Below are 25,378 nucleotides of genomic sequence, written 5' to 3'. Positions count from 1 at the left end.
CTCTTAAAAACATTCCTGTCCAAGGAGTGGTGCATGTAAACGAGGGTGATGGACAGCATCGCTGTGCACAGCTTGCATGCTTTCACTTGTCTCACATGCATGAATTTCTGCTTTGTCCTCTGACCCTGTAGCCTCGCACATGAGAGACTGTTGAGGGTTACACTGATGACTCGGCTGCACGCACACACACACCAAAATCAGACACTGGAGTTGTTGGTTCAGGAAAAATAGAGTGGCGACTCAGTGGGGTCGATGAATCCCTACAGCTGATGACAGTATATGTCTGCAATGTCCCATCAGTTTTAATTAAATGAATAAAGAAGTTACCGTTCATTAAAGATGGTGTGGTAGAAGGATAAACGACTGATGGTAACACTCACTAACGGATATTTTTGTTTCTGGGCTAAAATGCGGAATAAATGGGACGAAGAAAAATCTATATTGTTACATAGTTTCATAGTTCTGTTACTCTGGTAACATGTAAAGGTGAGAGTGGCAGTAAGCCAACACATACTGCTAAAGTTATGTAATAGATGGTAGAGGATAAGAGCCCTCATGCCTTTAAAAGTAAACCGTCTTACCACGGAGATCCAGCATTACTCATCTCAGACCTGCATGGCGGTCAGCTGGTTATCCGTGTCCTCGGCTCAGGTCAGAAATCCTCTGATCTGATCTGCTGTGTGTGGCAACACAGACAGGTTTAACAGGCTTCGCTGGCACTCTGTTACCTTTAAATTTAGCCAGTCCTTCAAGTACACTACACCCAGCTCCGCTGGCATGAAAGACGCCCAACTGTGGGGATAAAAGACGCAAATGTGCAAGCCGCTTTTGACATTTTGCATTTTAAACGCTCATTTAAATGTCATCCAAGAGTTAGACGATACATGTCTGGTTAGGTTCAGTGGACTTTCATCAGCCTGCTGGTGAATGGACGGCAAAGCTCTTGTAGCTGCTTTTTCTTGCATAGTGTCCTCTCGGCGTGGTTCACATCGGCCTGTAAGATCCTCTCAGCAGCTCCACTCCTTGCTGTCAGTGAATGGCCTCGCTCAGCCAGAGGCAGGCTTTGTGTGTCCACTATAAAAAAACAAAACAAGACCTGAACTATGACAGACACGCAACAGCCTGATGGACCAGCCTGGAGGGCTGTTTTAAATTCAGATAAAGCAGGCTGAAGAGTCCTTCAATGCTTTGTTGAGGTCTGACCTTTGACCCTGGAGGAAGGCCACGAATGCTACTTTGCCAGTAGAGTGATTGCTGTCACAAGAATGATGACATCAGCAAAATAGACTTTACTGTCAATGGAGCTCTTTTATTTTTTTTAGTGTGCATATAGAGGAGAAGACCATCACTGCCTTTCAGTTTGCTTCAACACAGACGCCATTTTTCTCCACCTGCCCAGGTGCATCTCACACATGCTAACCAATGAAAAACGAGAATCAAACGTCCCGGGTTACCGTTTCTCAACTCACTAGAGATGGAAGTCATTTGTAACAGGAAACCAAAGCCGATTAAAACAAATGAAACATCAGCGTGCCCAGATGTGTTTGAGAAACTCATTAGACAGTCATGAACTTTAGAAACGTCTGAACTGTTTGTACAGCTCTTATTTTTTATTATTTTCAACTTCTTTCAGAAAACTGTTTCAGGTTTTGAACTCAGTTTAGGCTCAGATTCGGGTTTCGTTAAGGCACTGAGAATAGAGAACACATTCACGTAAAACGTCCTCACAGAATCAGCCATTCAGACGTGTGTGTGTGTGTGTGTGTGGTGTTTTTAATTAGTTCTTATTTTAAATTTAGAACTGAGAAAGATCATATAGTGTCTTTTATGGGCTTCCTGGTTTCTTTTTAGTACAAGCTCAGTTCGGTATTGCATTCTTGTTCCTTTTCACTGCTGTTATAGGTGCTGTTTGTCTGCAGTGAGAACATAGAGCAGTTATTTCAGTACAAACGCGTCTCAGACCATCACACGACACATGCACAGCAGCTCGATTTCTGTTATTTCTAAAGTCTTTTAGTTTTGGTTTAAAAGTGTATTTTTTTCTCTACACTTGGATTTGGTTTAGTTTCAGTCAACTATACAGTAACTTTACAGAGTGGAGCAGAGAGAACAGCTCGTAGCCTGAATGTGGCCTCTAACACGGCACTGCACTTACTCGGGTGCCCAGAAGTACATTTGTTAAGTTTAAGGTGGACTGAATAATACGTTTGTAGAAATGGTTGAAAATGGAGACTCTCCATTTTTTTTCTTTTACTTTGCAAAGCACAGGTGTGCGCTTGTAGATGTTGTGTGCACCACTTGGACTCTGTAAGGAATGCCAGACATCAGCCCTGTATGAATGATGGGAAATGGGCTTTGCAAGGCGCATTGTGTAAAGTATTTTCAAACTGTGAAACGTTGAGTGAGTGCGAGGTGAAATACGCTCTCAAAAGCTGGACTGTGTTGCAGAGAAAGATTAGAAAATGAGTAAACTGTTGATATGTTTGGATGACGACAGTTTGCCGGCTTCGTGGCTCCGGTGCGGCGTCTTGGTGACAGCTGACAGCCGCGTCCAGTGATGAATGCATCTTCGCTCTGATTGTCTGCTCTGTGTTAAACCGAGCTGTAACTTCCTGTCGTTGCAGTGCCACTTCCTCCTGCATTGTGTGTTAGCGAGGGCATTGTCTTTTGTCACTCTTCCCCCTCCTGCCCACCAACCTTGTTTGTATGTCCGTTTGTTTATGTGAAATGTATCTCCTCCTCCTCCTCCTCCTCCTTCCTCTCTGTCCTCGGCCTCATTCTGTGTAATTGTGTGTGTCGGGTGGAGGGGGTTGGTATCGGGCGGTCTGGGGGAGGGTCAGGGAGAGGCAGTGGGAGCGGGCTGAGGGAGTGTACGGGGGGCTGAAGGGTGCCATTATCCAAGAGGCTCAATGGGTGCTTTGTGCCAGTATCCACAGTGGGATAGCGGGTAAAGGGGCAGGGCGGCGAGCAGCACCCTGTCATAATGTTTATGAACACACAGCTCAGGAGACGTGGAGTAAAGGAAGTGTGGGTGGGTGAAGTGGGCTGATAGACTTTAAATACAAACTGTTAACTCTGGTGGAGGCTCATTAAATATGACCACAGATTGAAAATTGATATCACCATTTGTTGACGTAATCCTTGTGAGCTGATGTTTAAACCCTCTTTGTACGAGGGGCAGCCAATCAGAAGAAAGCTGGCTCGTCAGAGGGGAGGAGCTTAACAGCTCATTTCAGGAAGAGTGCAAGATGGTCTGAGACAAATCAGAATGAGTTTGTGCTGTGAATCATGCAAAGCTACTGTAGACACAAGGCTGAAAACAGACATACTGGAAATGAGCACAAGTCCCTTTTTAAAGCTGGGAAGTTATCAAAGTTGTCTGTTGTGTGTCTGTTGTGTGTCCCGTCTGAGTCTCAGTTTACATTCTGGATTTTGTGCTGCCTTCCAAGTGCGCTGATGCACATACTTGGATTAGACTGCTTCATGCTTAGATGTTTAGGTTATTTAGTTTTTAAACAAACATGTGCACCAGTTATTTCTCTGAGCTTTGGGACATTTTCAGCATATTACAAAAATAAACTTCCCAATTTTTCTCATTTAACGAGCACTTGCCATTTTAATGATCTTGCACATAGATACAAACACTGCTAGACTGATGGGTACTCACACTAAACATGGCCTGTCTTGGCTCTTGCTTGGTAAAGGGGGATAACATGTAGGTCATGTGGGCACACAACTCTGACTGTGAGCATAGAAGCTCCACCCACTTTAAAAAACCTGCTGTTTGCATGTGTCAGCCAATCAGAAGAAGGTATGAGTCAGTATGAGTTAAGTGAGGCCTGTTCTGGAGATGGGTTGACTTTAAGCTAGATTCAGTTATTTTTATTGTTAAACTTTATTCAACACTAACATACAGGTTGTTGCTGTGCTTCCTTTTGTTTTACCTTATGTCTTTATTGTCAAACCCTTCCTGCTGGAAGGTCTTCCCTGTCACCGTCACTTCTCCTACTGGACAGTTCCTCGTAAAGCTACACCTACATTTCATCTCCAGAGCTTTCGTGTTGCTTAAAACTGCCTCTTTAATCTCTCAAGTACATAAATTACAGTTTTTCTGTTTTGAACAATGACAAAAAATACTGACCTCAATCTCTGCTTGCACCATTGCTGAAAGTGTGCATGCTCGACCTCCATGTATTTTAGTCTCTTGGCATTTTTACGCACTTTCCCCAACTTGCATAATGAGTCATGTAACAGATGAATGCGTCCAAGTGTGTTAGACAGTCTGATGTTGTGCTGCAATTGAGATGTTTGGAGAGTGATGTGACAAAATTTTGTTTAAAAAAAAAAAGTGCTGCAGGATCTGCAGTCGCGCGCCTACCTCTAATGTGTTTTTAAAGAATGACGGCTAACCAGAAAAACCAATACACTGTTTCCAAGCAGCGGTGGATGTGCATGATTTGCTGATTTACTCAGATGTCCGTCTGATTGCAAGTAAAAATAATAAAGTAGATCGTTGGCATTGTGTGCTGACCTTTTAATGACAGCAGCGTCAGACACTGAGAGCCAAGATGGGGCTGGGTTGGTTAGTTTTCTGTCTTTTTAGCTTAAACGACTTTGTAGGGTAACTATGCATGAAGTGTTTTGCTACTGAAATGCCAACTCCACATCTTCGTGTGTGACATGTAGTTAAACTTTCACGTCGTGTTTCTCCCTGCACTTCCTGTCTTATCAAAGTGTCTCCCTGACCTCCCTTCCTGCCCATTGAATTTCATTTTCTTTCATTCACTATTCAAAGTGGTTTATTATTATAAAAGCTACACAAATATTTTGACCCGGGCTGCAAATAACCCCAATTGTCTTTTTTTTTCTCCCTCCTTTGCTCTCGCGCAGACGTTCACGGCGTGGTGCAACTCCCACCTGCGGAAGGCCGGCACGCAGATCGAAAACATCGAGGAGGACTTCAGGGATGGGCTCAAACTCATGCTGCTGCTCGAGGTCATCTCCGGTGAGTCACCGTCCGACCTCAGAGAGCCGGAGTCGTCAGAAAATTAGGGCGGGTGTACAAGTTTTTAATTAAACGTCTGCAATAATGAAGTGTTTCTGGAGTGAGTCACACAGAAGCCGCAGAAAAACTTGTGGGTCTCAATGAGAGGGAAAAATATTTTCAGATGTTGACGATGCACAGCATCTCCGGGGTGTCGTCGCCCAGTTTCCGACATCAGTATTAATCGCAGGCATTTAAAGACACAGCAGTGGGTTTGGGTTTGTAGCAGTGGAGCTGTTTGTGTTAGCACTGCTGTCATTCACTAATGACGTTTGGGCTCAGATGTGGCTTCCTTTTCAAACTCACTCCAGTTTCAAGTGAAGCCGGCGTCGCTGCTGTAACTTAAACCTCCCTGAATGTTGCCCGTGGAAACATGCTCAACCTCAGCTAAGTGGCTCTTTTCTCTGTTCCTGTGTGTTTGCAGGCGAACGGTTACCCAAACCTGAAAGAGGCAAGATGAGGGTCCACAAGATCAACAATGTAAACAAAGCCCTGGACTTCATCGCCAGCAAGGGAGTCAAGCTGGTGTCTATTGGAGCAGAGGGTGAGCCTTCATTCACGTCACTGCCGGCACGAGTGTGAAGTTAAAACTCTCACTAACTGCAGATCTAATCGGAGCGGTTCGCTTAAATGTTTGAAAGCGTGGCTGAAAGTGAACATTCGTGGTGATTTTATACTTAGTGGTGAGCTTCGGCTCATTAATGGTCCTTAAATGGGAGCCACTAATTGCAGCTGTAATGTGAGTGAAAGCGATTCAAAGCAGGAAGACGTTAAAACTAATAAGGCCTTTTAATGTAGACGCAGATTTTCCTTTTTTCCTTATTTTCTATCAAAGCTGTGCTCACTGTGCTGTGGTATGCAACAGTGTCAGGGAGCTCCGGACAAACAGGGCTCAGACTATGAGGTGTAGGTACGGTTTGTTGGTACTCGCGCTCCAAAATTTCCCTCAATCCAAAGAGTTGAGTTGTATTTATTTAAAGACACTGTATTTTCTAAGGAGGGCCAGGAGGGCCAAAATGAATTAAATATGCCGTTAAATAATTTATTAAATGTTTTAAATGTAATGAACGAGCATTTAATTAATTATTTAATGGTGTATTTAAGTGTATTTAGTTAATTCATTTTGTCACTCCTGGCTCTCCATAATTTCCCTGATAAGACATTTAAGTCGTTCCGTAACAGGTGACGTGGTCAGCTGTGAACTTTCACATGCGATTGATTTGATGCGCAGTGACACTTTTACCAAGTCCTCGCAGAAGCAGGTCTTTCCACTCAGCAGCCATCTTGGTGACACCACCTGGCAGTTGTTTTGTCTGCTAAACTGGGGGAGGGGCTTGAAGGCTGGCTTCAGTGGTCATGTCTTTCCCCCCAAATGCTAATTCCACAAAGTGCTGAAAACATGCTTCAGTTCACAGCTGAAGTTGTGAGTGTCGGCACAATAACACTACAGGGTCACTTCACACACACTGCATTGTGTCAACTCCTTCTCATTTCCTACATGTCACCCTGATTCCTTTACACGCTTTTCTAATGAGACGTTTCATCGTTAAGCTTCTGCTGATAGAACCTCTGCTAAGAAACTCTGGTAAGATACATGTCTGTCAAACCGATCTTCATCCTGCTGACTGAGGGCGGCGTAGAGGTGTGTGTGTGTGTGGGTGGGTGGGTGGGTCGGTCGGTCGGTCGGCTGGCTGCAGGACGCTGACCTTTCTCCTACTATCAGAGCAACCATGACATTCCTGTAGCATGACGCTGCTGATACTGGTGACCACTGAACACAAAGTATGGCGCGCACACTGCGCGCTGTAAACACACTCCGGCCTTCTGTGAAAGCAGCAGCCCGTTAAAGGTCGTCGGCTGGAAACTGAGAGGAAAATGCAAACGTAGCAGATGGAAGAGGGAAAAACCCTCTGTCAGGATGCTCAGTGCACACTTTCCCTGGTCAGATTCTTCAAATTGAAAAGTTGTTTCCCAGGGTTTTAAACTTGAAGCACGTCATTTTCTAGCTAGCTGCTGCTGCTACAAGATTAGCTGAAACTCTGAGTGCGCCTCGCGTCCCTGTTCACACCAGGATCGGACTGATCCTCCTCTGAACGGTTTCACCGCTGCTGTTTGTTTTGCACCTGAGCAGCCAAATGAATCACAACCAGCCAAGTGTGATTTACCTGAACCTGAAGTCCAGGTGTGAATACACCTTTATTGTAAGAAGGGAAAAGGCGGAGCCTCATCGCTTTAATTGTAATTTACTATTTAAATCTGCTGACAGCTGAAGGTGGATACGAAATTAACCACAAAGAATGTGAACCTACAATAAAAGCACAAATTCCAAGTTGAGTGTGTGTCTGTGAGAAAGCATGACAGGACTGATAAAACCTCTAAGAATGTCTGAGAACAAAGAGTGGAATCTGCTCATTAACGTAACCGTCATCGTTCACCGGCCAAACTCTGAAAACCGTATTGGAGAATGTTCCAGTTTCGATGCTGCCAGGATTTACATTTATTCACATTAACAATGAATTTATTTGTTAGATGAAGTTCTGATGTAAATTATCCACACAATACTCACATAATCTGCCCTCCTCATCAATTTAATCCTCCCTGTTTAACCGACACGACACGTTAAACAGTCATTATGTGCCTTTGCCAGTAAAAAGTCATCTTTCCCCAGATTTCACTGATTTTTATGAAAGAAATCTTTGTTTGAGCATCACACTTTCCCTGGAATTAGCAGAGACTCAGCAGCCGTTACACATTAAGCGTAGTTGTGAGTGGGTGTGCTGGCATTATTAAATGGAACAGCAGATGTAGGATTGTAAAAACAGCAGTGATGGACAAGAACTACGGTTCTTGGGGTGTAACAGAGAAACACAGTGATTAAGTTGTGTGTGTGTGTCTGTGTGTCATAGAAATCGTGGATGGAAACGCCAAGATGACCCTGGGAATGATCTGGACCATCATCCTCCGCTTCGCCATCCAGGACATCTCTGTAGAAGGTGCAGCTTCCTGTTATTCATATCCATGAAAACTGTCGCACCTCGCTCTCTTCTTTCTTCGTTTTTTTTTATCCATCACTTAAATAAAAACCAAAAAAATCAAACTCTCTAAAGTTCAGCTCCCAGCCAGGTTTTTCAGGCCAGCTGACTGACAAAGACCTGCAGCAGGCTTTTATAGACCACTTGGAAAAGTTGCACTTTCTTGTGGCTGCAGCCAGAAATGCAGATAACTGACAACTGAGGCTACAAGTTACCTACAAATAAGTAGAGCACCGACATCTTGGGCAGCCTGAGTGCAGTAAACCTGCAGCAGTTTATATTTACCAGATAATTTCATCGTTTTAATTCTCAGAAAGGCACCAACATCCAAAATCAGGTTCCAGAGCTCTAATTTAGGGACTTCATTGGCAAGGCTGAGGCCTAGCCTAAGGTAGTGGCTCCTTTGTTGGCATTCACCTGTGACTCAGAGCTTTATTACACTAGAAACACTTTAAGAACGAGCAGTTTAAAAATTCACCCGCTGTGCATCTGTTTTTAGGGGGAGATTGAGCTAAAGAGCACAGAAGTGTTTTTGTAGCAGGCTGTAAAAATGTTATTTTCATGGCTGGACTCGAGCATCATGGGAGTCTGTGGGGATCGACTCTCTTTCAGAGCCGACCTAAAGTTAGAGGAACTGCAGATTCTGGCACTTCTGCACTGGCTTCATTTTTAAGCCCTGAAGGTTGCTGCAGTTACAGATGTACGGGCTTGATATGCATGTAGGAAGTGGAAACACACACACACACACACACACACACACACACACACACACACACATACACACACACGATGAAATAAAGCCAAGATGAAACGGGTGTGCCTGAAACAAGACCGATCACGTTAAACTACATATTGCTAGCAGCACAGTTCTAACTCTGCCTGGTTATGTGCTGTTTACATGTTATCAGAGCAGGTTTAGAAGTAAATAGTTTAAATACTGATGAGTTAATTATTCGAGTTTAGTCCCACAGAGTCAACCCAACAGCCCAAATCTGTCCTGATGAACTTTCTGACAGTAAAACCAGCCGATGACTCATTTGTGCATTAACGTGTGCGTTAGCTTTGTGTTGATAAATGTGGAGGTGAGGTTCATTTCTCCTCTCTGAGCACAACTGACTCTGCAGGCTAATTAAAAGAGTCTGAGTTGAATTAGCTGCGGTGGGTGTGGGCTGCTAGAAGTCATTGGAGTAATTCTCCATATTAGCGGCGGATATTTTGTCAGTGTGTGTGGAGGAACCTAAAGCAAACACAAACATCCTCATATTTTCAATTCTGCTCATGAGCACCGTGGCCGTTTATATTTAGCACGCTGAAAACGGCCTCGGGTATTTCTTGGTCTGCTTGCACAAGGCTAATCGACTCAAACGGTCAAAGCAGCTGAATGAATGTGATGCAGAGACATTTCCCCCCGTGTGCTCCGACTGATCACGTCTCTTGTCTCCTCCTCTCCTCTCTCTGCAGAGACCTCTGCCAAAGAGGGTCTACTCTTGTGGTGCCAGAGGAAGACGGCTCCCTACAAGAATGTCAATGTGCAGAACTTCCACATTAGGTAACGTACACACAGGGCTTTACGTTGGACTCGTTTTTAAAGGCTTCTATTGTCAGATGAAAGCAGTTCACACACAGTAATATTGTGTTGTAAAGACCAACAAAACCTTGAGAGAATCCAGTTGAGGAATCCTGCGGATACAGTGAAACTCTCCAGTGGCATTGATGAAATGTGTTTGTGGTTAAGTGTGGTATGTGAGCAGCTGTCCAGTGTTCTTTTTTTTTTTTTTTTTTTTTTCCTTTATATGAAAAATACTGATCTGAGAGTTTCTTAAACTCAGCATAAAAGTTGAGTTGGCGCACACACAGGCGCACGCAGATACTTCCCTGAACCTTTCTGGATTCAGCTCAGGTGTTCAACGCTTACATGAAACCTCAAATCTGCTGCTGTTGTGTAGAAAGGGCGCCCCCTGATGGAGAGAGTGCAACATGGCACAACTGTGCTGTAAATAGACAAATGTGATTATTTGCTCTCTGTTTCAATATGAAAAACTGTGAGAAGGAATTCAGAAGCAGCTGATGATGATGTATCACATGCAACACGTCCAGATATAATCAATCAAACCATCTTTCACCCAAATTCAGCTCGAAAAGAATGTTAATGAAGTTCATTTAGTTTCAGATCAGTTCATAAATTAAGTTCAGTGTCACAGTGGAGATGTGGATCTTGGTCCCGGCGGCAGATCGGGACAGTTTTTGTTCACGGCGCCGATAATGTCGACTTGTAATGCAGCAAATGTGTGAGCGTCACCTCCACCCTCACCCCGAACTCGTCTTTTCTCTCCAACAGCTGGAAGGACGGTCTTGCCTTCAACGCTCTGATCCACAGACACAGACCTGATCTCATCAACTACGACAGCCTCAGAAAGGTGAACAGCTTCACACTCCTCCACTCTCTTCAAATATTTCAGTTTTTGGGTCAAACATGGTGAATCGAAATGCTTTCATATCTGTTGTTAAGTTGTGTTACAAATGCCTGAAGCGACTCACTGGCTTGTTTGCCGTCTGTGATTTGCTGTTTAGGATGATCCTGTAACCAACCTGAACAACGCCTTTGAGGTGGCTGAGAAGCACCTGGACATCCCCAAGATGTTGGACGCAGAAGGTAATAAGTCGGCTGTTGATCTGTGCGTCTCTGCCGGATCTGTCACTGCGTGTGTTAAAACATCACGGGCTTGTTCACGTGCACAGAACAAAGTGACTGTTCATAACGTAAGATGTGGAAGTGGTGTGACAAAAGTGAACTATTATCCAGGTGTTCTTTTTTAAAACAGTGACACAGTTTGTCATTTCTGACCAGTCTGTAACATCAAATAGGAGTTTACGTGACTTTTCCTGGGAGTCCGTCTTTGCAGCACGTACATGTGACTGTAGCTCCACGCTGACCTGCACGGGGTTTGTCGCCGCGTTGTGTGCATGTAAATGTGCCCGATCTCCAAAGCGTGTTCGGGTTCTCGGTGACAGGACACGCGAGGCATCTTCAGGATCGACGTTGCTCCTCCTCCTGTGTTCATCTGTATGTGTGACCATGTTGAACATCCACGTTTCCTTCACAGGATCCATTCTTGTCATAACAAGCCACTTTTTCTTTTTGCTTCAAACTCTACAGAAAGAAATCCAAGTTGTGTATTAACTGTACCTGAGCTGTGTGTGTCTACGTGTGTGTGTGTGTGTGTGTCGTTGTATTTGTTGTTTGCATGTCAGGCTGTTGGCAGCTACAGCAGCTCGTTAAATGAGTTTGTGTGCGTCTTGTTGTAATTGTGTAATCACTTGTCCTGTGTCTTGCCTGTATGTGTGCGTCTTCATAACCGTGGTCTCCCCCCGACTTGTAGACATTGTGAACACTGCTCGCCCAGATGAGAAAGCCATAATGACTTATGTGTCCAGTTTCTACCATGCCTTCTCTGGAGCACAGAAGGTACCCTCTGAGCCAACGTCAACCTTTAACCTCCTTTTACTAACAAGGTGCTGCTTCCTGTCCAGCATGGCCACGCTCTGTCTCGACAGCCAGGACGCTGGGTTTGTTGGGACGCTGGGTTTGTGGGGACACAAACACGCAAACGATTTCAACATTAGCATGCTGGTGAAAGCGGTAAATGTTTGCCGTACAGAAATGAGTTTGTGGACTAAAGCTGCGTTTAGTTTTATTTTTAGCTAAAATCTGTCAGATGGAACTTTTCCCATGGATATTTTTACATTTTTGAACAGTTGTGGTTGAAAAAAAAAACTAAAAATCAAAACAAAATGAACAGAAACCTCTGATTCAACATGTGGAAGTCCCCATCCTTTAAAATAAAGTCCTTCCAGGAAACAAAAGGACAAGGCCAGCAAACAAAATGCTGAAATATACGATCACCGTTAGGACGTTTCTGTTTTCTCCCACCACTAAAAGCATCCAGGTCTGAGGCGCTCTCCTCAGGATAATCTCACTGCTTTCACTTCCTCTTAAAGGAGACCCTGTTAGCTTTTTAGCATGTATCACACTGAGGTTCATCAGGGTTCATTTTCTTCTGCCACTCTGACCATGATCCAAAAACTTTCTCCACAGATCCAGAGGGAACAGTTCCCTCAGCCAAATGAAACCCAAACTCAAAATGAGAATATTCAGTTATGCACCAGCTACGTTGCTTTAATCTGAGCTGTGTATTCACTGAGTTGAAGCATATTAGGATCTATGCAACATCTTCTCTTATACCAAATTTAAACACATTTAGCATCAGACTGCTTTTGGCAGTTTTTCACTGTTGGGAGGAAGTTAGACCGAACCTTTACATCCACAAAGCGTCTAAATGCAGAAGCACAACTTCATTCCTATTTGTTGTTCATTATAACTGTTTGCAGATTTTTTTTTTTTTCATGTACATGTAGGAAGAAAAGGTAGTTCCAGTTCATGTTGGCTGCTATTGTTAAGATTTGGCTTGGAAAAACTGTCACTTCCTAATATTCAGAGAACATGGCATGCAAAGAAGTGAACCCGCCCCGTTAAATGATGGAGTTCCTCCTTTTTAGAGCAGCTCTCGGGCTTTTTGGCCCATCTGGCACTGCAGGTTGTGACCTTATCGAACTGTTATTTGAAAAGCTTTAGATGCGTATCGCTTTCTGCTTTACCTTTAGCACGTCTGTACAATAGTACGGCAAAACTGGAGTACCATCCTGCAGAGTCGGGGCTGAAACAAAGGCAGGAACTAATAACGATGAATAACACAGACAGAATAAAATCTGCATTATGTGCAGAATGAAATGAACGATATGTACCGAGATAAAAATATACGTGCAAAAAATCAAAGGAGCTAGTCGGATGATATCAGTCGATAAACTTTAGATGTTACAGGAAGGCTCACGAGCTCAGTCTTTACAAACACAAAGACCAGAAACCACTTCACTCTGTACACTTTCATAAACTGCTAAATTCAAAATTCCAGAATCAAATTCCTGCAGCTCAAAGTGAAATTTAGACTTTTAACATAATGTGCACGAGACAAATCTATAAGTAAAAACTCTTATTGTGGAGAAAGTTTGGTTTCAAATCATGCATGTCTCTGATAAAGTCAAGTAAATATGATGTTAAAGATTCATAGTGGGTCTGTCATAAATTTTATTAAATCATCTTCGTCCCTGTCCTCTCGTTACCCTCTTGTTTTTCCTCCTCCTTCCTCCTCCCCCCCCCTCCCTCTGGGCCCATGACAGGAAGCCAATCGATGCGTCTCTTGTTTGCTCGTCTTCCTCTAATTAATTTTCTGGCTCATTCAGAACTTGTTTGTTCCTCTGCAGTCTCACGAGGTGGGTGGGTGTGTGTGTGTGTGTGTGTGTGTGTGTGTGTGTGTGTGTGTGTGAGAAATGGGCACGAGTTCAGGTTTTGTTTTTAGCTGGTGAGTTATGTGCGTTAGCTCTCTGACCGCTGCGTTTGTACCAAACACAAACTCTGAAACGTCCACATTTACTGCTCTTGCCAGCATCGTAATTTATTCAACAACGTCACACAAATCGCGCCCGCTCCAGTTCACAGGAAGCGTTTTCATTCACCAGTCGCTGTGCTGCGTTCTCATTTTGTTCACTTGGTTATTTGAGAATATTTTTCCACCTGCAGTTGATGAAGACGCTGTAGTTGAGTACGAGAATAGAACTCTGAAGATGAAGAAGAATTAGTCAGTCAGTGTGCTGACATCATTGCCCTGCTGAGTGAACCCAGTGACCTCCATCAGATGGTGAATGAACCGCTTTGAGTGACTGGATTAAGCAGTTCATGCCTGTTTGTGTCCCACACTTGAACTTGTGGCTCCAGCGTCCCACGATTCCCTTCCAGAGGACTCCTCTGGTGGCCCTCACTTCCTGGTGACAGGAGGCGCTCCAAGCTGTGGCACTAACGAGGGGGCGCTCAACGTCGCCCCCACCTGACTCAGCTTTCTCTCACATCCTGCAGGGGGCAATCAAAGTGTAGCTTTGGGTAGCTTTGGCTTCACTCTGTCTCTCTCTCTCCCTCTGTTCTGCTGGGTGATGCGTAGACATCGTGGGTACGCTGAGGCCGGATGAGAAGGCCATAATGACCTATGTTTCCTGCTTCTATCATGCCTTCTCTGGCGCACAGAAGGTGAGCTCCTCACCCGTCAGACTCACATTAACACTCAGCGCTGCGAAGAAAAACCCTGAAATGCACCAAAGTTTCCATCGTTGGTAAAACACATTTGTTATTTAAAGTTTTTAGAGTGTGAAAAGATCAGAGGTGAAATCACAGCAACATGCTGGAATTCCAGCCCAGCGTTTATTAGATGGAAGTTTGAGCTGCTTTGCGTTTCTCCTCGCTCGATCCAACAGTTCAGCTGCACTTATGGTTTTATACAAATTCAGTCAAATATTATCTGCAGAACAGGAAACGGAGCAGGAGCATGATGGGAACTTTTGGTGCTTCTGTCTCGGCTCTTTGGACATCAGCTGTTTCCCTCAAAATGCTCCAGACTTTATGGGCTGGACTTAAACTCGGCGGTCACCTGCACTGATTGCTTTCCATGCATGCTTCTGTGGGTGATTTTGACGTTTAAATTTCTTCTTTTCCACTGAGATCATGCACAGATTTCGATTTATGGATATCTCAGCTGGAACATGAAACACTTTATATTGACGAGGATTCTTCCTCCGGGAAAGCGGCAAACCGCCGGTGGTCATGCTGCTGATGTGGTTTAGAGAAACCAGACCGGTCTGGATTCATTACTGTGGGAAACATTAGCTGATGTCTCAAGTTTCTTTTCAGCTATTAACACTTTTCAAACTATTCTAAATGTTTTACATGATATGACTTGTGTCTTATATTCTGGTGAAAGCATAGCCTGTAAGCTTATTGGACGAGCAGCATAAATGCAGATGTTTTGTTGTACAGTAGGTATGACCTTGAATCAGCTTATCAAATTCTGTGTTTTATATTTCAGTGGTACAGTAGTGTAATATCCTAGGCAGACGCACTGACGTGGACTGCAGCGCTACATGAACTGTAACTAGAAGCACTGATTCCCAGGTTTTGAAGGGAGATGCATGAAGTTTTAAATACACACAGAATGACTTTGGCACATTGAACTAACCATCGAGAGCTGGAGCATGTTTGTAGCAGTCATATTAAGCCCTGGTTTGACCTACATTGGCGTTTTTGCCTTATTTTAAATAACACGTGCCTAAACTTGGCTCGACATTCCTCCCTCACTGCCTGCGTGTGGAGTGTGCGCACAGATTTGAAAAGCAAAAATGCGTTTGTCACAGCTGCAATGAAAGGCCAGGCTGAGGTACTAATAAGCAGCGGTAGACACTTATTTTGAAGCTCAGTTTAGTGACTTTATTATGAAGCTTTGAGCTCAGAGAGTAGACTCTGATGGAGTTTTATCCAGTCATGTCCAGCTCCACTCATCACTCTCCCTCCTAATAGGCTGAGACAGCCGCAAATCGAATCTGCAAAGTGCTGGCTGTCAACCAGGAGAACGAGCAAATGATGGAGGACTACGAGAAACTGGCCAGTGATGTGAGTATCGAAACATGCCATCTTTTACTTGCACGGCAGACTTTGGAGAAAGGAGGACGACCCGTTCGTCTGTCCTGTTTTCACCACTGTCCTCTCTGCCTCCAGCTCCTGGAGTGGATCCGTCGGACCATCCCCTGGCTGGAGAACCGAACCCAAGAGAAGACTGTAAATGACATGCAGGTGAAACAGGAGGACTTCAGAGACTACCGCTGTGTGCACAAACCACCCAAGGTATAGAAAACCTCGCGTGAACTGTTCTCAGCATTTCTAAACAAAGAAAAAAGGCTCACAAACTCCTGGATCGCCTGCCAGACCCAAATCTTTGTAGTGGAAAGTTTAATCTCATTAATCTTACTCAGTGTTCAATATTTGTTTTCTTCCAAAATAATATTATTCTTCTTGACATTTAAAATCTGGGTTTTTAAACTCATTCATGGTGTAGCTTCTGCAGAGTGGTTGCTTGTGTCCCTGAGGTCCACTGAGGTTCATCAGTGTTTGTTCATTTTTGTTATAATTGTGTCCCTCTGGAGAGGAAACAAGGAGAAATGGCTCAGAGTCTGCTGGAAAATGTTTCTGCAAATATTTTCTCACATGTTACTCTGACCTCTCTCTGCACAGAGCTTCTTCAGCCTTTTATTATAAGCATTTAAATTGAGGCAGAGTTGTATACTGTGTATTCACATGAACCAGTTATTATAGTGTGTTAATCCCACACTGCGTGGCAGCACGAGCCCTTTTCCCAAGACCTTATTCTATGCATTTAGCTTATAATGCTCTGATTTTATGTCTGAAAATGCACAGGTTCTCTAAACCTGCATTCTTTCCAGTGACCAGCAGGGGTTGTCTTGTCCATTTAACCCGTACAGATGAACAGCTCTTCGGCTTCTTTGCTCTGACTTCAGATAACATTTTGAAGAGTTTATGCTCTTAATCGCTGGAACCTTTGTATCTGTCCTGGTGGCATCGCCATATAAGAGCGCTGTGCCCTCTCACATATGAATGTTGGTTTTCCTCTGCTGAATGTGTCCAGTGACACTGAGATGTTCCTGTCTGCAGGTCCAAGAGAAATGCCAGCTGGAGATCAGCTTCAACACTCTGCAGACTAAACTGAGACTCAGCAACAGACCTGCCTTCATGCCGTCAGAAGGACGCATGGTGTCGGTATGAAACTCGCACACAGTCGATGGGAAAAGTTACACCACACTTGAAGCTGCGCGACACAACTTCATTATCATCAGTCGCAAAGCAGCCTGTCGCACGCTAACAGAGGATTTCTAAAGATTGGTGTAAAAACTGATTCAGTTATAGCTTAGTGAGTTTAACACAGTCAGTGTTAAGTTACTTTTCTGTGTTTTTTTTAACAAACAATCCAGCTTTAAGTTCCCTTGTAAATATTACAGCAGTTTCACACCACCTCTTTCACACTTTTCTGCACGTATGAGATGTTTTACTGTGTTTGGAGTTTCTGCTCTACAGTAACTCTTGCTGTTTGCTCTCAGGACATCAACAAAGCGTGGCACAATCTGGAAGGAGCAGAGAAAGGCTACGAGGAGTGGATCCTCAGCGAGATCAGGCGTCTGGAGAGACTGGAGCATCTGGCCGTCAAGTTCCACCAGAAGTGTGCCATCCATGAATCCTGGACCGACGGTATGTAAATTCCATCGCGGTGAAGCAAACGTCTTCACGACGCCAGAATGCTCGTCTCTGAATAAGTGAGGCTTTTGTGCATGCAGGTAAGGAGGCCATGCTTACCCAGAAAGACTATGAGACGTGCACCCTGTCAGAAGTCAAGGCGCTGCTCCGGAAACACGAGGCCTTTGAGAGCGACCTGGCCGCCCACCAGGACAGAGTGGAGCAGATCGCCGCCATCGCGCAGGAGCTCAAGTAAGAGTGGAGCCGCTAACATCTCTGACTTCATTAGCATCGGTTCCTGAATGTTCCTCGTGGCTTCTTTCATGCATAAACGCACAAAGCAGGTCGGGCAGCTCTATTCTTCACAGTTTGTGATAATTCTTTCCTTTCACGTGGGTTTGTGGTCAGCATAGTACCTGCGCCTCGCTGTGAGGTGAAACACGCAGCATCATTTGCTGCTAGCTCCTGATGGCTCTCGTCTCCACGTCAGGGTTCATTTATTCTGAGTAATGAAGCTGCTAAATATGCACAAGTTTAAATTTTGAAACTTACTGATGGTTTGTGCTGCTGGTGTGTAATAATCTGTTCCAGCAGATCATTTTTCACAGTTGGAGTATTATTCGTTTTGTTCTCATTTGAATTCTTAGATGTACCGCCCGTGGGGCAAACAACTTTAACTTCAGTTCTTTCTTCTTTTTCTTCCAACACTCACATTATTTTCACAACTTCCTTTAACATCGTCTCGAGTTGCATTAAATTCACATTTCAGTCAGAAATGGACAAAACTACAGAGCAAAGTGGTGAAGAAGCAGCTCCGGTGTTCTTTGGAGACGCCTGTGCATTTTTTCAGAATAAAGAAGCAGCTTTGAGGCTTCTGTCAGGTCACTTTGGTTTGATCGACACAGACTCAGAGCAGTCGCCTGATGCCTTTCCCCTCTCTAAAATTTTAAACCAGACTTGACGTCCAAAATCTGACCTCACAGTCAGATGGTGTCGATTAACAGAAAGAAGTGCGTCTGAAAGTGAATCTGATCATGAGAAGTGCTCGACAAAGGAAAACCCCTTTTTCTTTTCTTCCTTTTCCAGTGAACTGGACTACTACGATGCCGCCAGTGTCAACGCTCGCTGTCAGAAGATCTGCGATCAGTGGGACGTCCTGGGAGCCCTCACCCACAAACGCAAAGAGTCACTGGAGGTACGATTCGGCCTGTTTGTGCAGTACCTTTTGAGCTTTAAAAGGATTTTGACAGGATCATCATTTGACACAATGAAATATCAAATGTATTTTAAAATGTATTGAAATGTATTTTAATAAGGCCGTCTTCTGTTTTCCTGCCGACAGAGGACAGAGAAGCAGCTGGAGTCGATAGATGAGCTGTACCTGGAGTACGCCAAGAGAGCGGCACCTTTCAACAACTGGATGGAGGGAGCTATGGAGGACCTGCAGGACATGTTCATCGTCCACAACATTGAGGAGATCCAGGTATCTGGGAACTGGGAAGTCAAGTGGTGAATAAACAAGTGCAGCATATGAAACATACAGCGGAGGTCCAGCACTGAGCCAAAGAAACGTTCCAGTGTTTACTATTTAAAGCCACAGAGCTGCGTTTATCCCACAAAAACGGAAAACCCAGCAAACGTGTTTCTTTCCTCCTTCTCTCAGGGTCTGATCACAGCCCACGAGCAGTTCAAGTCCACCCTGCCCGAGGCCAACAAGGAGCGCGAGGCTATCCAGTCCATCCAGTCCGAGGTGCAGAAGATCGCCCAGAGCAACGGCATCAAGCTGAGCAGCGGAAACCCGTACACCTCCATCACACCTGAGAGCATCAACAGCAAGTGGGAACAGGTGAGCTGCTGTTTAACGAAGGCTGACGTTAATCGTTTTAAGGCAATAAACGTGTAGCTCATTCATGCCAGAGCAGTAAACTATTAATGCTGTCTGCTGCTTTAATGACGCAGCGCAGATTTTTCCTCTTAAAAGCTTTTTCCCCGGTGAACCCTACATAGAAGAAGAACCTTTTGTCCAGTGTGTTAAAAAAGCTGCCCTCTACAGGCTGAGTGACTGAATGTTTTTCTGCAGCTGGTGCTTCATGTTTGTGCGTTTGTGTGGGTGCAGTTGTTTCTAATTCTTCTTTGTGTGCATTTGCAGGCGATGGCTATGGTGCCACTGCGTGACAACGCCCTGCAGGAAGAGCTGAACAAGCAGAACTCCAACGACACTCTGAGAGCCACGTTCGCCACTCAGGCCAACACGGTTGGCGCTTACATCCAGGCCAAAATGGAGGTAACTGATCAGCCCCCACAGTCACAACGTGCTCAGCATTATGTCGAGATTTTCACGTTTGCTCAGCTGTGTGCAGTTTGTCACTTTGCAGACACTTTGTGAAACACGGACTCACAGAGCAAATGTAAGACAGGGTGCAGGATTTACCCACAGCCTGAAGAGCTCTTCAGTTTGTAGATGTTGTATCCATGAGCTTTGTGTTTAGATTAGATCGTCACTGTGCATGCACACTGCGTTACTGAGAGCAGGAGGAATGAAATGTACTTCGTCTATTCATAGTTCAGGAACCGTAAATGATAACTCTTCAGCATCCTTACAGAAAAAAAAATCTTACAGTCATTTGGAAAAGTTTATTTAGAAAAGTGTTTTTTGTTTTTATAAATATGTTCGAGTGTCAGCGTTTCAGGTGTTTGTGTGTTTGTGTTGGCAGGAAATTGGCAGGATATCCATTGAAATGAACGGCACCCTGGAGGACCAGCTGACCAACCTGAAGGAATACCAGAAGAGCATCATATCATACACACCCGAAATTAACAAGCTGGAGGGATACCACCAACACATCCAGGAGGCGCTCATCTTCGACAACCAGTACACTTCCTACACGATGGAGGTAACGCAAACGCGCACAAAACCTTCAGCAATGAATGAATGAAGTCTTTTTCACTTCCCAAATGAAAATGTTTGAAAGTAGGACAGCTGTGTTGACATAATGTGTGCATGAGCTCTGTAACAAAACGAGCTCATGCTTTGTGTTAACCTTTGAGGACACTGTCAAACCCGAGTCCTCTCTCGCATCTCAGTTCTTAACCTCTCCTGTCAACCCCGCCCCATCACTGCAGCACCTCCGGGTGGGCTGGGAGCAGCTGCTCACCACCATCGCCAGAACCATCAACGAGGTCGAGAACCAGATCCTGACGCGTGACGCCAAGGGCATCAGCCAGGAGCAGCTGTACGAGTACCGCGCCTCCTTCAACCACTTTGACAAGGTCAGGGCCCGAGCTCTGCGCTCACGGGTTATTTATTACACCTGTTCTGTTACCCTGTTATCAAACCTCACAGTATTACAGAGTATTGGGCGTTTAGGTTGGCAGTGAAACCTGAGGAGAAACCCTGTTTTTGTTTCATGTGTTGATCTAAAAATTATAAATATGAAGCGTTTAATGATTTTTACCATTACATATACAATACATGATGGTGTAGACCAGCTATGATGCACCAAGCATCTTATGTATTTGTCTGTGTAGAGTATAGTCGTTAGCAGTGGGTTAGTTGTGGTTAATTGGACTTCCTGAACAGTTTTCAGTGTGAGGATTTGGCCTCTGTTTTTCCTGTTTATTTATAATGTGACTGACTGGATGTTTAGACCTTAAATGGGGGTGAGAGAGGAGCCAGACATGTAAGTACTCATCCTGATGTTTCACTCGCGAGCACAGGCGGTGTTGGTGAAATTTAAAAAAAGGCACGGATGGTGACTGGCTTTTACCAGGAGGGTGAAGAGTGAGGAAACATCCAGTTAGCAAAAGGCTACTTGTTTTAAATCGGCTAAGAAATGCTACATTTGGTTTGAAATGTGTTATTTTTGGGTTGCACTTGGTCTTTTTCCCCTCACTGGACATGCAAACCTGCAGATGTCTGTCATCCCTTTGGAACGCTGTTTTCTGCATTTAAAAAAACTAAACTAAACCTACCAGATGTCATTTTTTTGTGTTTTGCGGTGGTTAAACGTGATGATTGAAAGCTCTCAGCTGTCAGAGAGGAGGACGACACCGCCATCGTTCACCATCTCATGCCGCTCTGTGTGTGTCACTCATTCATGCCACTATCTGACACGGTGGTCACTCACCCGTCAGTCTTTTTGTTCGTCACATCAGTGTGTTTATTTCTTGACGACACAACACTGGAACTATTCTTCGCACTCAGTACAAAGAAAGCACTTGTAGCAACCCGCTGACCCCATTTCAGTCTTTGCATGGATACTTTTCTCTAAATTTGGGAACATTGTGTCAGTTTTCAATAAAAACTGAATGCAGTGATTTGCTAATTATTTAAATTCTGAACTATATACATTTAAAAATGCTGCAGAGACGACACCACAGTTTTTGAAACTGAGGTTTGTTCTCCCTTAAATATAGATTAATTTTTAAATTTTTGAGGCCTTAACATGTATCATAATTTAATGCATAAAAAATAAGCATAAAAAGGTAACAACTGCATTAAAACAGTGGATCTCTGAGTGAAAGTCTTTTGTGAAACCACAACAGTTCATTGCTGTGTCCATGAATGCAAGCTGCTCTGGACTGAAGAGGACCGGGATCATCTGTCTTTGTTATTCACTCACGCTCGTGATTGGTGGAGATTAAAAAGTGACAGTTTGTGAACATCACAGCTCTTGAGTGGGTGTGGGGGTTTGTGTGTGTGTGGCGACATTGTCTAAACATCCATAAATGTGTGTCCCTTCGTCCTCCATGTCTTCATCGTCTCCCTGCATGCTGTGGATCTCATGGTCACTGTCCTCCACCGCCACCATCCCTGTGTTACGATTGGTTCATCCTCACGATGCGGTGCTCTGTCATTGGGTGTTTGGCTGATCTCAGGACCACAGCGGGGCCCTGATGGCCGAGGAGTTCAAGGCCTGTTTGATCAGTCTGGGCTACGATGTGGAGAAGGACAAGCAGGTAGGAGCTCAAGGATTGGACGGCGGGAGAGCCGGCGTCATCGGCCTCTGAGCAGGAGCGCAGAGATCACAGCCACATTCAGCCAATCACAATCGATGTTTCTTTTACTGATTTTATACACTGACATATAGAAGTCAGACAATTCAGCATCTAGCAACATTTGTAGCTTAATTGATTTTATTTTTTCCACACCGGCTACAAATGGTTGATGTTTTGAAGCCATAAAAATTTGCATTGCAAATAAAAAAAAGTAACCAGAAACAGCCTGAAATAGACAAAAATGAAAAGAAACTATTTCGACATAAAATAAAATTGGATAAGCAGGTTGAACAATTACAGTATTAATAATTAGGTCAACTAAATGAGGTTTCTATTTTTGATACTCTGTGGCGTGATGAAGTGAAACTGGTCAGTGATCAGTCGGTGCTCCTGCTCAGAGCCTGCTGCCGTGCTCTGTGTTCAGGCAGGGTTCAGTCCATCGGCATGGAGGTTCATGGAGGTCCCTGTTTGTCCACCGGGGGTCTCTGTTGTTTTGTGCTGCTTCAGCTCACTCTCTGAACGGACCCCACCCCTCAGCTGTCTGTCTGCCCGTCAGGTTTTTACTTTGCTGCGAGACTTTCTGTTAACTGTTTGTGCTTTTTATGGCTTTTTTCTCACTCACTCACTGTTTGATCTCAATATTTCTGTCCATCCTTCACTCTGCTGCTTTCTCTCTGTCCCTCGTATCTCTCTGACTCCGTCTTTGTCTACTCACCACCTCCTCCCTCCGACCTATCCTGTGCTGTGGCGGCCTGCAGAAGCGATCAGGACAGATGATGTCAGATGATTTCCGGGCTCTACTCATTTCTACAGGAAACAGCCTGGTACTGCTGCTGGCATGAAGCTCTTTCAGGGTGTCTGCAGGTCCAGAAATATCCTAATGCAGTTTAATTAGTCACAAGCTTTGAAGCACCCAAAAGAAGCAATTAAGGATGCTCTGTGTTTTTGCTTTTACCTGAATCAGAGGGACAGGATATGGATATGGAAGCTAGAACTTTTTGATTTATTCCATTATATTCTCGTCCAAGTCGGGCTTTGTCCCCTGCGGGAGGTTTAGCCTCTGACAAAATCAGTCCTGTTCATATTTTTATAACATTTAAACCAGGAAGTGAAACTCTTAATTCAAACAAATGGACCCAGGCAGGCAAATTATTGCTCAGTATTTCTAACTATTACTAATATTTTCTGTTTGGATATTTTGTGGATTTGCATGTGACCTGATACCTGCAGACACCCTGTGCTCTCCCTCTGATGCTCTCACTTCCTGTCCTTTTTTGTCACATGTGTCACTTTAACATCCTTGATGATCAGTACTAACTGAAGGAAGCTGACATTTTTCATGTAGACCATCCAAATTACTCTTCACTGTTTTCTCTTCGTGTCATCATTTGTCTGTTTTTTTTCCCTCCATCCCAACCACATATTGGGACTCCCATTAGGACTTAATGGTAGTCCCTATATTTTACATGCTTACAAACTGCAGGGGTTTTAGTACTCTTTCTGATTCCCAGACAATTCCAAACGGTGAGGCTGTCCCCTCATTTTACAGAAATCTATTCACTTTTCTGTCCCTTTTTGGCCATTTGAATAAAAACTGACTTAAATATGAAATAAAATGACCACAGACTAACCTCTGGCTGTGGCTAATGCCTCTTCAGTTTGCTCCTGTAACTGTGCGTCTGTTCCCTGAGTTCAAAGCGCAGTCTCTTCTGGGTTAACCTGTAATTTGTTGATGCCAGGGCGAAGCCGAATTTAATCGCATCATGGGTATAGTGGACCCCAACGGCAGCGGCGCCGTCACCTTCCAGGCCTTTATCGACTTCATGTCCACGGAAACGACCGACAGGGACACCGCGGACCAGGTCATCGCCTCCTTCAAGATCCTGGCTGCTGATAAGGTGAGTGCAGAACGACATCAGTGCTCATTTTTGATTGGACAAGAAAAATACTGGAGAAAGAAATGTGCAGCAGGACGCTGACCACCAGCAGAGGGAGTATTTGTGTTCACAACTACAAGTCAACACAAGCTTGAGGTTGAATCTGTGCAGAATATTCCTTTTTGTTAGAGACGCCTCACAGGTTGATATTAGGATTTATAATAATAATAACAAGCATGAGCACTTTGGCTTTAAGCTGCATCAGCAGCCCAGATTGTCTGTGTTATGGTTCATTTAAGCACTGGCCCCTAAAACACTGAGTGATTAAAGCTTTGGAAAATCTTAGTGACTTCTATGACATCAGCTCCTCAGGCGCACACAGCCTGACATTTGGAGAAGTTTTATAGGACTTCAGTTGTATCTTGGACCTGCACGGTGCTTTAGAGCAGTGGTCCTCAAAGTGGGCTGTGCAGCCCTGAGGAAAAGTGTCCTCTTAACAGTCTGCTGTGAGAGTGTGTGTCCTCAGGAAAAATGGACGAGTAACTGGGACGCACAGGTCCAAACTAACTCGGTTTAAAGATCCCAAGATATTCAATCTCCAGACTTGAACTTGTGATCTGAAATGATCCATCAAACATGAGTTTGGAACAAAATAATGATATTCAGCCAATAATACGATCCTCTGTTGTCTTAGAAGATCAATAACATAAGTTTTTCATCTCTATTAAGCCGTCTGTCATTTAGTGCTTTAGCAGTGAACTCTTTGCCTCCTGTTTCCACCAGAACTACATCACAGCTGATGAGCTGAGGCGGGAGCTCCCTCCAGACCAGGCGGAGTACTGCATCGCCCGCATGGCACCCTACACGGGGCCCGACGCTGTCCCCGGAGCCCTCGACTACATGTCCTTCTCCACCGCCCTGTATGGAGAGAGTGACCTGTAGAGGAGGCGAGACGAGGAGGAGGGCTGGACAGATGAGGGGAGGGAGAGGGAGGTAGAGGAGACGCCGTGAGTCGAGCGCTGGGAAGAATTTTGAGTGGTGGTCACGATGTGCCCCTGCGAGTGCCGGTTTAGAAATCGTTAAGAGCTTGCTGATTGAGCTGTAGTTCTCGTGGTTTGGCCTCCAGCCCCACTGTCACAAAAGGATGTTCAGCATCAGTTTGTCATAAAGGTTTATTTGAACGGGCACATCTGGGGGCGTCTGTGGGACGGGGGGCAGAGTTGCTCTGTAGTGCGGGTCCTTAGCT

At 44.5% G+C, this 25,378-nt stretch overlaps 1 protein-coding gene across 2 annotated transcripts in view; it reads left to right on the top strand.

Moving 5' to 3' along the window:
* Positions 1–25,378, top strand: part of LOC146619468 (alpha-actinin-4-like) — a 57,439-nt gene extending 32,061 nt beyond the window's left edge. Inside the window, exons 2-22 of one of the 2 annotated variants that reach the window (XM_085371273.1) lie at positions 4,891–5,005; positions 5,469–5,588; positions 7,951–8,037; positions 9,538–9,625; positions 10,415–10,493; positions 10,648–10,729; positions 14,127–14,212; positions 15,533–15,625; positions 15,731–15,856; positions 16,682–16,786; positions 17,125–17,272; positions 17,359–17,509; positions 18,344–18,452; positions 18,600–18,740; positions 18,921–19,103; positions 19,407–19,541; positions 19,972–20,151; positions 20,381–20,527; positions 22,136–22,216; positions 23,995–24,153; positions 24,916–25,378. In XM_085371273.1, the coding sequence (XP_085227399.1) occupies positions 4,891–5,005; positions 5,469–5,588; positions 7,951–8,037; positions 9,538–9,625; positions 10,415–10,493; positions 10,648–10,729; positions 14,127–14,212; positions 15,533–15,625; positions 15,731–15,856; positions 16,682–16,786; positions 17,125–17,272; positions 17,359–17,509; positions 18,344–18,452; positions 18,600–18,740; positions 18,921–19,103; positions 19,407–19,541; positions 19,972–20,151; positions 20,381–20,527; positions 22,136–22,216; positions 23,995–24,153; positions 24,916–25,074 (2,574 nt within the window). In that variant the 3' untranslated portion in view covers positions 25,075–25,378. Of the gene's footprint in view, positions 1–4,890; positions 5,006–5,468; positions 5,589–7,950; positions 8,038–9,537; positions 9,626–10,414; positions 10,494–10,647; positions 10,730–11,456; positions 11,543–14,126; positions 14,213–15,532; positions 15,626–15,730; positions 15,857–16,681; positions 16,787–17,124; positions 17,273–17,358; positions 17,510–18,343; positions 18,453–18,599; positions 18,741–18,920; positions 19,104–19,406; positions 19,542–19,971; positions 20,152–20,380; positions 20,528–22,135; positions 22,217–23,994; positions 24,154–24,915 lie in introns of both variants that reach the window. The other variant, XM_085371272.1, reaches the window with a different exon arrangement.

The sequence above is a fragment of the Diplotaxodon limnothrissa genome, linkage group LG14 (assembly GCF_057381915.1).
Source record: "Diplotaxodon limnothrissa isolate DT_005_m linkage group LG14, D_limnothrissa_male_GT1.1, whole genome shotgun sequence".
Taxonomy (NCBI): domain Eukaryota; kingdom Metazoa; phylum Chordata; class Actinopteri; order Cichliformes; family Cichlidae; genus Diplotaxodon; species Diplotaxodon limnothrissa.
Note: the sequence above shows the minus strand (reverse complement) of the source record. Positions and strands in the feature narration are given on the sequence as shown.